The sequence below is a fragment of the Crocuta crocuta genome, unplaced genomic scaffold (assembly GCF_008692635.1).
Source record: "Crocuta crocuta isolate KB4526 unplaced genomic scaffold, BGI_CrCroc_1.0 scaffold228, whole genome shotgun sequence".
Taxonomy (NCBI): Eukaryota; Metazoa; Chordata; class Mammalia; order Carnivora; family Hyaenidae; genus Crocuta; species Crocuta crocuta.
The window spans coordinates 3,160,019-3,174,704 of record NW_027532820.1 but is presented as its reverse complement, the minus strand read 5'-3'; the positions used below and the strand labels follow the sequence as shown (position 1 = coordinate 3,174,704).

Genomic DNA, 14,686 nt, shown 5'->3' with positions numbered 1-14,686 from the left:
ATGAATGCAGAGAGCAGATTGCTGGTTGCTTTGAGATGTAAGGGATCATGGGTGGGTGAAATGAATGAAAGGGGTCAAAAGGTACAAATTCCCAGTTATAAAAGGAATAAGTCATAGGCATATAATGTATAGCATGGTAACTGTAGTTAACAAAACTGTATTGCATATATGAAAGCAGCTAGGAGAGTGTTTTGAAAATCCTTCCCACAGCAAAATTTTTGTAACTCTGCATGGGGGCAAATGTTAACTTATTGTGGTGATCATTTGCAGTTATATACAGAGTCAAATCATTATGCATACAAATCAAGAAAACTTAGAACACAATTTTGTCTTTCCCAGTTGGAGTCATTCGATGTCCAGTTTGCAGCCAAGAGTGTGCAGAGAGACACATCATAGATAATTTTTTTGTGAAGGACACTACTGAGGTTCCCAGCAGTACAGTAGAAAAGTCTAATCAGGTAAGTGTATTAAGTTTTAAAATGTTATGCCTTTTTTTTTTTTTTAATGTTTGTTTATTTATTTTTGAGAGAGACAGAGACAGAATGCAAGTGGGTTGGGACCAGAGAGAGAAGGAGACACAGAATTGGAAGCAGGCTCCAGGCTCTGAGCTGTCAGCACAGAGCTGGACACAGGGCTGGAACTCAATAACTGGGAGATAATGACCTGAGCTGAAGTTGGACACCTAACCTACTGAGCCACCCAGGTATCCCTATTTTGCCTCCTCTTAATGAGGCAGCCTAAATTGCTGAAGGGCTCTAAAATAAAAGATGTCTGACCCTCTTTTGACCATTATGTCTATCAAATTAATGTAATATATTTTTTTTAATGTTTTATTTATTTCTAGTAGAGAGAGACAGCGTGAGCAGGGGAGGGTCAGAGAGAGAGGGAGACACAGACTCTGAAACAGGCTCCAGGCTCTGAGCTGGCAGTCAGCGCAGAGCCCGACGCGGGGCTCGAACCCACTAACCGCGAGATCAAGACCTAAGCGAAAGTCGGACGCTTAACCGACTAAGCCACCCAGGCGCCCCCAAATTAATGTAATATTTTAAAAGGAATATAAAGGATAATGAATAATTCATCTTAAGGATTAAAACAGTGCCAATACAGAAGCCTTGCTTGTACCCCCACCTTCCCTTTCCCTTCAGAGGAAACCATTATTCTGTATTTGATAGTATTCGTTTTTATGTAATTTTACTATATATATTTCATTCATTTGTAATTTTACTATATTTTGACAGGTTTTTTTTAATGTTAAGACCCCCTTTTTTTCATTTTTTCTGTTTTAATGATGAACTCTATAATGATAAATATTAAAAGTTCCATGTCTTTGATTAGCATGGTTTCCATATTTTAAGAAAATTTTCTTTTCTGCATGGCATTCTTTGAAAGCCTCATTTGATAACATTGTCTGGGGCATTGCACTTAGAGACCCAATGGTGTTTTTCTCTTTTCCCCACTTCCATAATCCACATGTAGAACGTTTATTTCTATTGGCCCCTAAGATCTAAATGTCCAGTTCCTGGTAGATGAACTGTAATACTCTAATGGAGGTGAGTTGTGATTAATTCTTTAGTATACACTAAGTGTATTATATCAGTCTACTTTTGAATTATGATTGATTGATGATTTCTCTAGGCAGTTCCTTTAATTTGGAGCACTAGATCTGTGAACAAATTGAATCTATGGAAAAAAATAATTATTTTTTAAAATATAAAAATCTAAAACGTAATGTTTAAGATACTTTAATAATCACATAGCTAAGTTTCTATACTTTTCGTTTTCAGCTTTGTTTCTTGGGGGAACTATGGGGATTTAGGGCTCACTTCAAATAAATACATGTGTTACTAACAAAATTACTCCTTTTGTTTCAAAAGTATCAACAGTTCAGGGATGCCTTGGTGGCTCAGCCAGTTAAGCGTCCAGCTTCAACTCAAGTCATGATCTCACGGTTCATGAGTTTGAGCCCCACACTGGGCTCCGTGGAGCCTGGAGCCTGCTTTAGATTCTGTGTCTCCCCCTCTCTTTGCCCCTCTCCAGCTCATGCTCTGTCTCTCTTTTTCAAAAATAAGAAAATGTTAAAAAATTTTTAAAAAAGTATCCACTGTTCATCAAAGGCCAAAAGAGGGCTTAATGCAGAGAATAAACTTTCTAATTGTGAAACCAGCTTTAAAGAATAGAAATGTAGTTATTTATGTGAGCTACACTGTCAAGTACTTAAAACTTCTGAAAGTTCCTCTGTGAATACTAATGATTCTTTTTGCCTTCTAGAGCGTCGTGTCACTTTGTTTCATACATGATTATATTTACACTAGATGAACTTTGTTAGTCATATCACTCACCAGTTAAACTTCATCAGATTAACTCTAGTAGTACATGTGACTGCTCAATCCAGAAAATTCAAAAGTAAAGCAGAATAAATAATCAACAGGATCGAGTAATGATCTGATATGAATTGACGATGATAAGAGATGAGAATTGAAGGGATTCTAATCTAAAGGACATTTAAGAGGCTGCTTTATGCCTCTGTATAATCAATTAGTTTTTAGTAAGTTTTTTTACTCTGTTTTGGTCACAGAAACATAATAGGTGGAAGTTATCATCAGTTAAACTAGAAATAGCGTCCAAATTGACATCTTCAGTGTAGGTAAGTGAGGCTGGGAGAATGTTAAACCTGGTACAGGAATAAGGTGCTTGTTAGGGATATTTTGAGAATGAAGACTGGAGAGGTAATAATGTGGGATGAATTGGAGCTAGAAAGACCTAGGCAAAAGGTAGTGAGAACTGAACTAGCTTAGTGGAATACGGGATGGAAGAGGATAAGTTACAGCTCACACAAGGTTTGATATACCTGATTGGATGTGGAGGTGAGAGGGACCTCGCTACCAAGATATTGGTGCTTTTCACAGAGATAAAGGGGCAAGGGAAGTAGATAGAGAATTGGTTTTGAATGTGATTGAATTTCCCTCTAAGACTAAGGTGATATCATCTGTGGTCAAACTGAAGCTCTGAGGATAGTTCATGGCTGAATGAAGATAAAGCTTAAAAAGTTTTTGTTACAGATAATTTTAAGCATTACCAAGAGAAGGGACAGTTTCACATAACAAACATCCATGTACACATACCTAGTTTAGTAGCCATCAACTCTTGTTTTATGTTTATCCTGACACCTTCTCACACACTATATTATGTTGAGGTTAATCCCAAGCATTATATTATCTAATCCACAAATCTTTCAGTACTTCTGTGGAAAAATAATTTTTTTATAAACTTAACCACCATATTAATTTCATATGTAAAAAATTTTTACAGTTAAACCTTAATATCATCAAACATCCAGTGATCTGTGTCTCTAATTGTTACTTTTTTTTTAAAACAGTGGTTTCTGTAAGCATCCATTAAGGCCTACACAGTGCCTTTGGTTGATTTGTCTCAAATCTATCTTTTAATTAATCGCAAAATACTCCTTCACTTCCCTGGCTTTCTTTTTCCTCCTTTTAAACATACTTGTTAGATCAACTGGGTGTTAGTCCTGTGGAGTTAGCCTTACTCTGCATTTTGCTGACCATCTTCATAAAGTCATTTAACATGCTTCTCTGTCTCAAGTATTTTGTGTAAACTGACAGTAAATATGTAGAGGCTGATTTCATTTAAGGTCCCATTGGGTGAGGGGGCATAATAATACTTTCATCCATATGTCTGTGTGTACTTCGATCAGGAGGCATGAGTTGGTTGGTCTTTCTTTTTTCTAATGTCAATGACCATTAATGATCACTGCCATGATTTCATATTAAATTAGGGCTTTGAAAAATTGTGACATTCCCATTCTGTCATTTCCCTATATTTCTTATCTGGAAGGGAAACAGAAGCCTTTCTTCATTTATTCTTTGGTTACATACATAGGAAAGGTAGGTTAAAAACTTGATTCTTTTCCTTTAGTTGCTAATTTTTAGAGTAGTGACTTAGATTCTTAGCCTTCTTAAGAGGTAACTAATGAGTAGTGTGTGTGTGTTTGTATCATTACGTACTCATGGATTTTTAACGTAAAATGTATTGTAGTAGTTGCTCTTATTGATGCTCAAATTATGCCATCTTGGCAGTAGGAGCTTCACATTGCTTCCTGAATCATTCTGATAGAATCACAGTACTGTTCTTGCTGTATTCCGTACTTTATGTTTTGACAAGATTTTGTTAGGATCTTTGGTTTCTTTTAGACAAAAATGGTATCCAGAGACCACAGTACGGGTGCTAGGGGTACTCACTTTTAAAAACACGAAGGGATTACATTTATAGTGTTGAGCACTGAGTGATATATAGAATTAATGAATCCTAAAATTGTACACCTGAAACTAATATAACACTGTGTTAATTATACTTCAATAAAAAAGAAAGTCCATCTGGCTTGAATTTAGGCCACATAGTATCTCCTGGGGCACAGGCAAAGGATCCTCAAACACATGGAATTTTGGAAAGAACCTTAGTAGAGTTTCTGAAATGTGTATTAAGTGTCAGGGAAAAAAGATAAACAATACAAAGTGGATATTAGATGATAAAAAAAAACTATAAACCTTAGTAAGGAAACTAGCATTTGTAAGAAAGCTAAGATTTTAGAAAAGTGATAGGTGCCAATTTTTAACAGAAAAGCAAGTTTAGTCTTAGTGGTCAAGATATACTTATCAAGTGAACAAATTTCTGGAGTAAAAATGTGAGAAATGTCTCTAGAAGTTCAAACAGCAAGTGACTCTTCTCTACATCAAAAAAACCTAAAACTGCATCACCTTAATACCAAAACTGCCAGTTAATAATATAAAAATTCAGCGTACAGGTATTTGTTCTACATGATACCAAATGTCCAACTGTCCTGTTTGCTGTTACTTTTCTGCAGAACTGACTAGTAGTTTGACTGGTGTCATGCACAGTATGTGAGCAGTAAGGGTTGTAGCCATGCCTTCTGGGCTGTCCCATAGGATAACCAGGTTCATCTCTAGTGCAGCCATTCACTGAGGTGCTACACTGACCCTGCTGAGGATCACAGAAGACTCCCTTTTTACCTTTGCTACCCTGACTGCCATGGAACGGTTGTGTGAACAGCACCAAGGAGACTGCTCCTTCATCAGGAAAGTCATGGATCTGCTGAAAATTCGCATTCAGCACAGGGTATAAAGTCTGTGATTACTAAATATGAATGTATTCCACTCCTAAGCACACCAACAGCCTAATTTGAGGCTCATGAGAAGTTACTGAGGGAGAAGATTACGTCTGTCTCTAAGATTCTTATAACTGGAAAACCTTAAGAAGAGAAATGCATTTCATTTGGCACAGTAGTGCAGTCTTCAAAAATAAAGTAATGGGGCTATGGGTGCCTAATATTTGAAAATATATAAGCAGCAACTGTCTTGGAATAAAGAGAAAATAAACCACAAGTATATATTGATATTTATAAATCTAATTTCAAGTGTAGGTTTTACTTTTTTGATTTTACATTTATCTCACTTATCCAGTATTGAAAATTTTGTTTTTTGTTTTTTGTTTTTAAATTTTTAATGTTTTATTTATTTCTGAGAGAGAGAGAGACACGCGGCGTGAACAGGGGAGGGTCAGAGAAAGAGGGAGACACAGAATCTGAAACAGTCTCCAGGCTCTGAGATGGCAGTCAGCACAGAGCCTGACACGGGGCTCGAACCCATGAACCATGAGATCATGACCTGAGCCAAAGTCAGACGCTTAACCGACTGAGCCACTCAGGTGCCCCGAGAATTTTGATTCTTAATTACATTGACAAAATCATTTATTTTCTCCAAAAAGATATATTATAGGGTATATTATATCAGTTTTGGTACAAACAGGAACCATCTTAATTCTTATAATTAAGAATTATTAACTAGATATAAACTTGTTTACTGAAAGGATAAATCTAAAGTACTTAAAGTATCATAGACATAGCAACCATAAGGAAGCAGCTGAGAGAAGAAAGAGAAAAGATTGGAATTAGTCAAAGTTAGAGGAAGGATCTTGGAACATCATTTCAGAGCTCTAAAGAGGCGATGTCATGTTGGCGTCTCAGCCTTTTCTTGGGGTCACAGACCTCAGAGGAGCAGCAGTAGGCCTATGGATTCACTGTCTCCAAAGCTAGTTCCATGAGGACTGGAAAAACTGTAATCTGGTGCTAAGTGCTGCTGGGGCAGGTAGTGTTGATGGGCTTGATGTCCACAGAGAATACCAGCAGATAAAAAAACAACCAAGATGATCAAGTACTTCTTCCGCTGACATTGCAGTCTCACTCCATCTGTTGTTAGAATCTAATGTGGAACCAGCTCATAAAGCATAAATCTCGTTTGCAGAGTAAGAGTATAGAAGAATAGAGATGATGCTGGAAGTAGAAATTATAGAGTTGTTTCTGTCAAAATAGAAAGCAAGGGACACAGCAATTACTACGTGTATGCACTGGAGATGGTCAATCAAATCATACTTTTTTTTTTTTCAAGTTTTGATTTAAACACTAGTTACCATACAGTTTAATATTTTAAAGTTACTTGAAGTAAATCTCTGTGTGGTTAAGCCACCCACTTGATAGTTTAATTTCCTTTTGATTCTTAGGCATTTAATTTTTTAAATGTTTGTTTATTTTTGAGAGAGAGAGCATGAGTGAGAAAACATGAGCGGGGGAGGGGCAGAGAGAGAGGGAGACACAGTATCTGAAGCAGACTCCGTGCTCCAAGCTGTCAGCACAGAGCCTGATGTGGGACTCAAACTCATGAACTACAAGATCATGACCTGAGCTGAAGTCGGACACTCAACTGACTGAGCCACCTAGGTGCCCAGGCATTTAATTTTTTTAATTCAAATTTGTATGACTATATATAAACATTGCTATAGTTCTAAAGTAAAGTCTGTGAAACACAGCATATTGAGAGAATTTAGACTCTGAATGTTTAATCTACCCTATAGGTAGCTATTTAATTTCCTTTATTCTTCCATCTAAAATATTATTTTATACATAATTTTAAGTAACTTTATGTTACTTAAAAAATATTAGCAAATGTCATTTCACCCATCCCCATTTTTCTTAGATAAGCAGTAGCATGATTTACTTTACCACTTTGCTTTTCTATTTTACTTCATATCCTAGAGATCCCTCTTTTTTTTTTTGTAGCATAGGGTGGCAGAGAGATTAAGTTCTAGGTTATATCTTTAAAGACCTGATAATTGAAGCTAGGCAGTAAGGATGAGATAATTCGTGCTTCTAACAAAAATCTACAGAAGAGTAGGGGTTGGTTCCAGAGGGCAATCAGGAAGATAGGAGGGTGTGGCGGTATCAAGGAGTCCAAATGATTTCTAGGAAGTAGGAGCCAGTGGCTTTAATGATGTTAGAAAGGTTAAAGATAAGAGCTGAAGAAAAGGCAGGTTTGGATGCATGAAAATGTCCAGGTATTTGGAATTTAGCTAACTTAAGCAATAACTGAAGGGGAATTTCTTTTCCCAGTGACAGAAGATAACATAAGAACTGCTTCTCAATAACTTTAATACCTGTTCCCAGAGAAGAGCACCACCATGTATAGTGGTGCTAGAAACCAAGGAGCTTTCCCTTCTTCACCTCCCATATCCAGTGCATCTTCTGAACCCGTCAGTTCCACTCCCCATCTTCCTCATTCATTCCCACTTTATCCACTCTCACCTAAAACGTTGAAAAAACCCTGTTAACTTATCTCTGCAGGAAACACTTGCCCCTTTTCTTTTTTAAAAATTTTTAATGTGTTTTATTTATCAGAGAGAGACAGACCGTGTGAGCAGGGGAGGGTCAGAGAGGGAGGGAAACCCAGAATCTGAAACAGGCTCCAGGCTCTGAGCTGGCTGTCAGCACAGAGCCCGGTGCGGGGCTCGAACCCACGAACTGTGAGATCATGACCTGAGCTGAAGCCGGATGTTTAACTTGACTGCGCCACCCAGGCGCCCCAACACTTGCCCGTTTTCTAATCTGTTCTTTATATTGCAGTGACCGTGATTTTTAAAATTGCAAATCTGGCCATGTCACTTTCTTAAAAGCAAGGACCAAAACTGTCATGTGATCCTGCTTGATCTGACCCCTGCCTGCCTTGCCCCTCGTTTCTCTCTTGCCAGTCTTTTCCCTTGATTTCTCTACTTCAGTCCTACTTTGTGCCAGTTCTTTGAACCTGCTGTACTCTTCTTACCTGGAGGCTATTGTACATGCTGTTCTCTCTGCCTAGAAGGCTTTTCATTAATAATTGATGACTCAGCTTCATATCTTCATGCTAATATGATCTCCTTATAGAAAGCTGTGCCTGGGTAACCTCTCACTTTGTCCAACACTCCAGCCCCACTAAGACGAGATCAGTTTCCCCTATCATATACTCTTAGAGCTTCTCAGACTTTTCCTTTATGGCACTTCTCAGTGTGTAATTGTGTATTGATGTGAGCCTTCCAGTAATGTGTGTGTCTCAATAAAATCTGTTGTTAACCTCATTTTAAAAGAGCGTTTTAAGTAACCTGCCCAAGACTACTCAGCTGACGAGGGGGGAACTGGGATATGAACCCACACTCCCATCTAGGACACTCAGTATCATACGGCAGGAACCATGTTTGCTTTTCTACATCGTTCTATCCTCAGCACTTAGCACAGTGCCTGGAATATTGGTATACTGAAAGAAGGACAGTGTGATATTTCCATTTCATATGTTTACAGTTTAAATTTACAAACAGTGTTAAGATAACCAATAGAGACCAAATATGGTTGGTATATCATTTTTATGTGACTAGTTGTTTGACCACCTTCTCATTTTTCTTAAAAATTGATGTGACACGTTTCTCTGATTAGGTGTGTACAAGCTGTGAGGACAATGCAGAAGCTAATGGGTTTTGTGTAGAGTGTGTTGAGTGGCTCTGCAAGACATGCATCAGAGCTCATCAAAGAGTGAAGTTCACAAAAGACCACACTGTGAGACAGAAGGAGGAAGTATCTCCAGGTAATACATTAGTTCTTTTAACCTCTTTTTTTTTTTCTATCCTTCCCACTCTTCCTTCCTGTACTGACTTTGTTTTGATACACTTGTAATAGACTCCTGTTGTTTTTTTTTAAAGGAGGTGTATATTGTAATTGAAATTTGAAGACTTAGATAAATGTTGTTAGGTATGATTAGATACAGAATCCTTCTGCCTTATATTCATACTCCTAACCCTCCTCTTGCCATAAATGCCTTAATTTGGTGTGAATGTACAGCAAATGGGAAAAAAAAAGTTGCTTTTGAAACTTCTCTCACCACTTCTCTTATTTCTAAGGTGTGATAAGAGGTGGACTTAACAAGGTTTACAACTCTTTTCCCTCTGATATTGTTGTGGTAAACCTGTTTCATGATATTTGGTATGTAGATAATTGAAGAAGCTCTGCTCTTTAATGTAATTTATGGCTTCTCAGCTTTTACTGTATTGCTTACAATATAAAGATTACTAATATTTTATTGCAGTAAAATAAATGTAACTTAAAACTTCCCTTTCAGCCATTTTTACATGTCCAATTCAATTGTGTTTATTGCATTCACAGTGTTATGTAGCCATCAGCACAGTCTCTTTCCAAAGTTTTTTCATCATCCCAGAAAGAAACGGTGTCGAATAAGTAATAATGCTCATTCTCTTCTTTCCTCCAACCCTTCTAACTTCTAATCTATTGTCTGTCTTTACAAATTTGCTTATTTCTGCCAGTGAGATCATACAGTATTTGTCTTTGGTGTCTGGCTTATTTCACTTGCCACAATATTTCCAGGGTTTATCCATGTTGTGGCATCTATCAGAACTTCATTAATTTTTATGGCTTATTAATATATTTGTGTTTAAAAATTATTTTATTGCTTTTAATTCAAATCAACCAGTGTTTGTATGTCTATTCTGTATTCCAGGAATTTTGCTGGGTATTAGATATAAAAAAATAAAACAGACACTTTTACCCAACAGGAGTTAATAGTGTGATAAAGACTATGAACAAATTAGCATTCATAGTGCTCTCATAAGTTCCATGGAAGCACATCAAAGGAGCACCAGATTCAGATTTGGGGATTTAGGTAGAGGCCAAATCTGGGGCTTGACGGATGAATAGAAGTTCATCATGAAGGAGAGGGGTGGGGAAAACTGAAGTACATGCACAGATTTCCAGAGGGAGACAGTTGAGTGTAGCCAGAGAGTAAGATGCAAGAGGAAGAGGAAGAATAAGAGTTGAAGCTAAGAGTCTGGTGACACAGGAAAAGGAAATATAATTGCTGAGGGTACTAATGAGGAAAAGACAAAAGAGGCCGGTTACAGGTTCATATAAGTTTAATAGATGAGTGCTAGAAAACCTTTCTGTGAATTCAGCTATCTATTGAAAAAAAGGCAGAGGAAATAGGATTTAAAGGTAAGGAATATGAGAGATATTTAAAATAACTCTAGTTGGAGGAGAGCTCCAACTTAAGAAACAGATTGTTTGGTAACATTGAAGTTACATTTGATGTATAGGCCTTAAAACTTCCTCCATCAGACCTCAGCAGTGTGGGGATGGGTATAGAGAAGAATTGAACTTATCTAGGATTGGGGTTTAGCTGGACAGGTGTTTCAGAAGTTAAGTAGAGGGAGAGGTATACAAATAATGGCATTTATTGAAATTAAGGAATTTTTTTTAACTGTATGAATGAAATGAAGTTGATAGTAGTGTCACTTGATAAGGGAAAAGAAATTATTAGGAACTAGAGATCAGCAGTGAGAGCAGTTAACTAAAAACTGGAAGGTTAGAAAGTAGAAGTTATTAGAGTAGATGTTTGAATCTGTGATTAGAGAAATGGACCAATTGGGGAGCAATCGAAAGTCTAGGGGGGGAGCCATGATATAAGGAGCTAAAATAGAGTAGCGGTTTCTGGAGGTGAGAAAGTCTGAGAACCTTGTTTTTTTAATGTGACCATCTGTGTAAACTTCTAACTCATCCAGAGTGATGGTGACACTGAGGACTAGGAAGATGACTGAGTCAGGATCTAAATTCTCTGATAAGTAAAGGAAGTTATAAGTGGATGACATGATGTTCTAATTATCTAGGTCAGAAGCTCTATTTACTGTAGAACAGCAGGCACAAACCAGAATGTTCTAGGCCAACTAAAGATGTATGGTCACTCTGTCAACTGTGAGGCCTACATGACATGAACATTAAGAAGGGTACAGGAAGCTACGAGGATGTTCACATTACTACTACTACTGAACCATTTTTGCATTGCTAGAATTAAAATCATTTGGTCTTGATGTGTTGTGCTTTTAATACTTTTAATATATTGCTAATTTTCTCTAGTCATTTTCCTTCTTTGATATGAATTTCAGGCATTTTTGCCTACTTTATGATCTGACTGGATAGTAGGTTATCTTTTTGTTTTTATCCACAGAAATGACTCTGAAATTTATGTATCTAATTATCCTTTATTTTTTAGTTCATTACATTTATCTTTAATTTCTCCCAGTTTACCTTAGTTTTATTTTAAAGTTGTATTACTAACTTCTTTGACATAAATACTTGATACTTATTTTTTTATTTTTTGTAGAATTAGAAGTGTTTAAAGTTGATATGACTTGCCACTTTGATTTCTACTATTTTTTAAATATTCTGCATCTATAGGGGCACCTGTCTGGTTCAGTCAATGGAACATGCAACTCTTTTTTTTTTTTTTTTTAAACAAATAGTTCATTGTCAAGTTGGTTTCCGTATAACACCCGGTGCTCATCCCCACAAGTGCCCTCCTCCATGCCCATCTCCCCCCTCCCCCCCCACACCCATCAGTCCTCAGTTTGTTCTCAGCATTCAAGAGTCTCTCACGGTTTGCCTCTCTCTCTTTCCCCCACCCTTTCTCCCCTTCTTCTCCCCCATGGTCCTCTGTTAAGTTCTTCCTAATCCTCCTATATGTGCAAACATATGATATTTGTCCTTTTCTGCCTGACTTATTTCGCTCAGCATGACACCCTCAAGGTCCATCCACATTGCTACACATGGCCAGATTTCATTCTTTCTCATTGCCATGTAGTACTCCATTGTATAGATAAACCACATCTTCTTGATCCATTCGTCCGTTGATGGACACTTAGGCTCTTTCCAAGAACATGCAACTCTTGATCTCAGAGTCGTGAGTTTAAGCCCCACATTGGGCATGGAACCAACTTAATTAAAAAAACAAACTAGAAGTTTTGGTTAAAAAACCATTGGGGATTTATGAATTTGTACGTTTGTTGTTTTCTGCTTTTCGTATATTATAAATAGTGATATGGAAAGAAGGCCATGATGTGTATTAAATGCAAAAAAGCAAGTTGCTAAACAGTGTGGTTATTATGAACCCAAGAATTCATTAATGAATTCATTAATTCATCCATTCATTGGATTTTTTTGTTTCTGGTTTCAACTTTATAATTTTATTATGATTAGAAAATGTGAGTCTGTGAACTCAATTCTACATGCTGGCATACAGATTGATTTTTGTAAATATTGGTAGTACCTTGAATAACAGTGGGGCTTAGGAGTGCTGACGCCTGTGCAGTTGAGAATCCACATAAAACTTTGACTCCCAAAACATAACTATTAATAGCCTACTGTTGTCTGGAAGCATTACTGGTAACAAATAGTCAATTAAAACACATACTGTAAGAAATGTGTGTGTATTATTTACTGCGTTCTTCCAAAGTAAGCTAGAGAAAAAATGTTAAGAAAATCCCAAGGAAGAGAAAATACATTTAGAAGTCCCTGTATTTATCAAGAAAAATCATGTGTAAGTGGACCTGTGCACTTAAAAACCAATGTTTTTCAAAGGCCAACTGTATAAGTAAATAAATTAGATAAACACACAATTTTATATTAAAAAGAGAAACCATAAAAGTTCACTGCAAGAAAAAAAAAGTAAACATTTTTATAATTAGAAAGGAAAAAGCCTTTCTAGAAGTAGTTCTCAAAAATTAAAGCCATAAAAAATAAAAACAAGTTTTTCTCTATAATATTTTAAGGATCTACTTGGAAAAACTACCATAACCCAAATCAGACTGGAGAAAATATTTCTAAAATCTTTGGCAGGCAGTATATCAAATGTGTTTACAAATTGGTAAGAAAGACAGTTGGACAGAAAAACAGAGGTTATAAACAGACAATTATTAAAAGAAATATAAATGGTTGATGAATGTGAAATGTTGTCCAATCTCAGTTATTGAAGAAGTATATCCAAAGACAGCGAAATCTTTTTTTTTTCCATATGAGATTGGCAAAGATTTAAAAGATACTGAGCAAACACTGTTAGTAATGTAGGTAATAGCCACTGTGCATTGGTAAGAGTACAAATTGGTACAATTGTTTTTGAAGGATCATTTAGTTAGGTTTGTATAAATCACCCTTTGACCAAACAGCCTTGCTACTGGGAATTTATCTGTGGAAGCATTCAGTGACTTAAACATGTCATATGCTAATTTCAACATTCTCATACAATATCGAAAAATGAGAAACATTCAAATGTCTGCTGCAGTTGTTACATTCATTTGATGGAATACTATGCAGTTAATAAGTCGATGTATTTACTAACACAGAAAGGTATCTAAGAGTTAAGTGAAAAAAATTTTAAAAGACAGTATGTGAAATGCGGTTTATTAAAAAATTTTGAAACAAAATACCTACTAGTGTATGTAGTTATATACAAAGAAAAACAACCATAAGAACACATACTAGGTTATTAATAGTGACTATTTCTAGAAATGGGATTAGTTCTGAAATGTTTGGATTTTACCTTTAATTATTAGTAAGATAACTGATGTTTACTGTTGAATTATTGTATTTATTTGTATTCTGATTTTTAAAAATTTTACATTATACATAAGCATTGCTCAGTATTCTCCTCACTCTGGATAACTATTAAGAAGTTACATGGAGAACTATCGTATATAGTGAAAACTTTATGATTATTTCCATGTTAATGGGTACCCTTTGTGAGATTTTTGCAAAAGTGGGTGCATAACTTTTTATCACATTCTTTATACATTTTTATTAGATTTTCTGAATTCCATTTAAAACAGTCTTTTCCCATATTTGGGGTAGAAAACATCCAGTTGGGTCACACTCATTTACCTGGCTTATTAAGACTTTTTAATTCCATAAAGCACATTTTAAACTACATACTTTATTTTTCTCCTGAGTTAATCTGAATTTCTGGAATGGAAAGCTTATTTATCTTTTCCTTCTAAAATGCTGAGAACACCTAACATTTTGTTTTTTTTCTTTTTTTTTAATTGCAGTCTAGTTGACCCACAATGTTACATTAATTTCAGGTGTACAGCATAGTGATTGGACAAGTCTGTACATGATGCTGTGCTCAGCACAAGCAAAGCTACCGTCTGTCCCCAGACAACAAACCTAGTAGTAGTGATGGCGTCCGTGAAACTGTTTCTAGCTCTCTTATATCTCTATGGATTGAAATGTAAATGAACAACCTAATAATTAGGTAGTATTCACTTATGTTAATTTTCTTCTTTTTGCCTCCTGTTGTTTCTACAGAGGCAGTTGGTGTGACCAGTCAGCGACCAGTGTTTTGTCCTTTTCATAAGAAGGAACAGCTGAAGCTTTACTGTGAAACATGTGACAAACTGACATGCCGGGACTGCCAGTTATTAGAACATAAAGAGCATAGGTACTGTCATCTTTAAT

The 14,686-nt window shown here is 36.3% G+C and overlaps 1 protein-coding gene across 1 annotated transcript in view; it reads left to right on the top strand.

Moving 5' to 3' along the window:
- Positions 1-14,686, top strand: part of TRIM24 (tripartite motif containing 24) — a 59,663-nt gene continuing 44,977 nt past the window's right edge. The window contains exons 1-4 of the mRNA XM_077781082.1: positions 1-37; positions 340-458; positions 8,831-8,978; positions 14,537-14,669. Of these exons, the coding sequence (XP_077637208.1) occupies positions 1-37; positions 340-458; positions 8,831-8,978; positions 14,537-14,669 (437 nt within the window). The remainder of the gene's footprint in view (positions 38-339; positions 459-8,830; positions 8,979-14,536; positions 14,670-14,686) is intronic.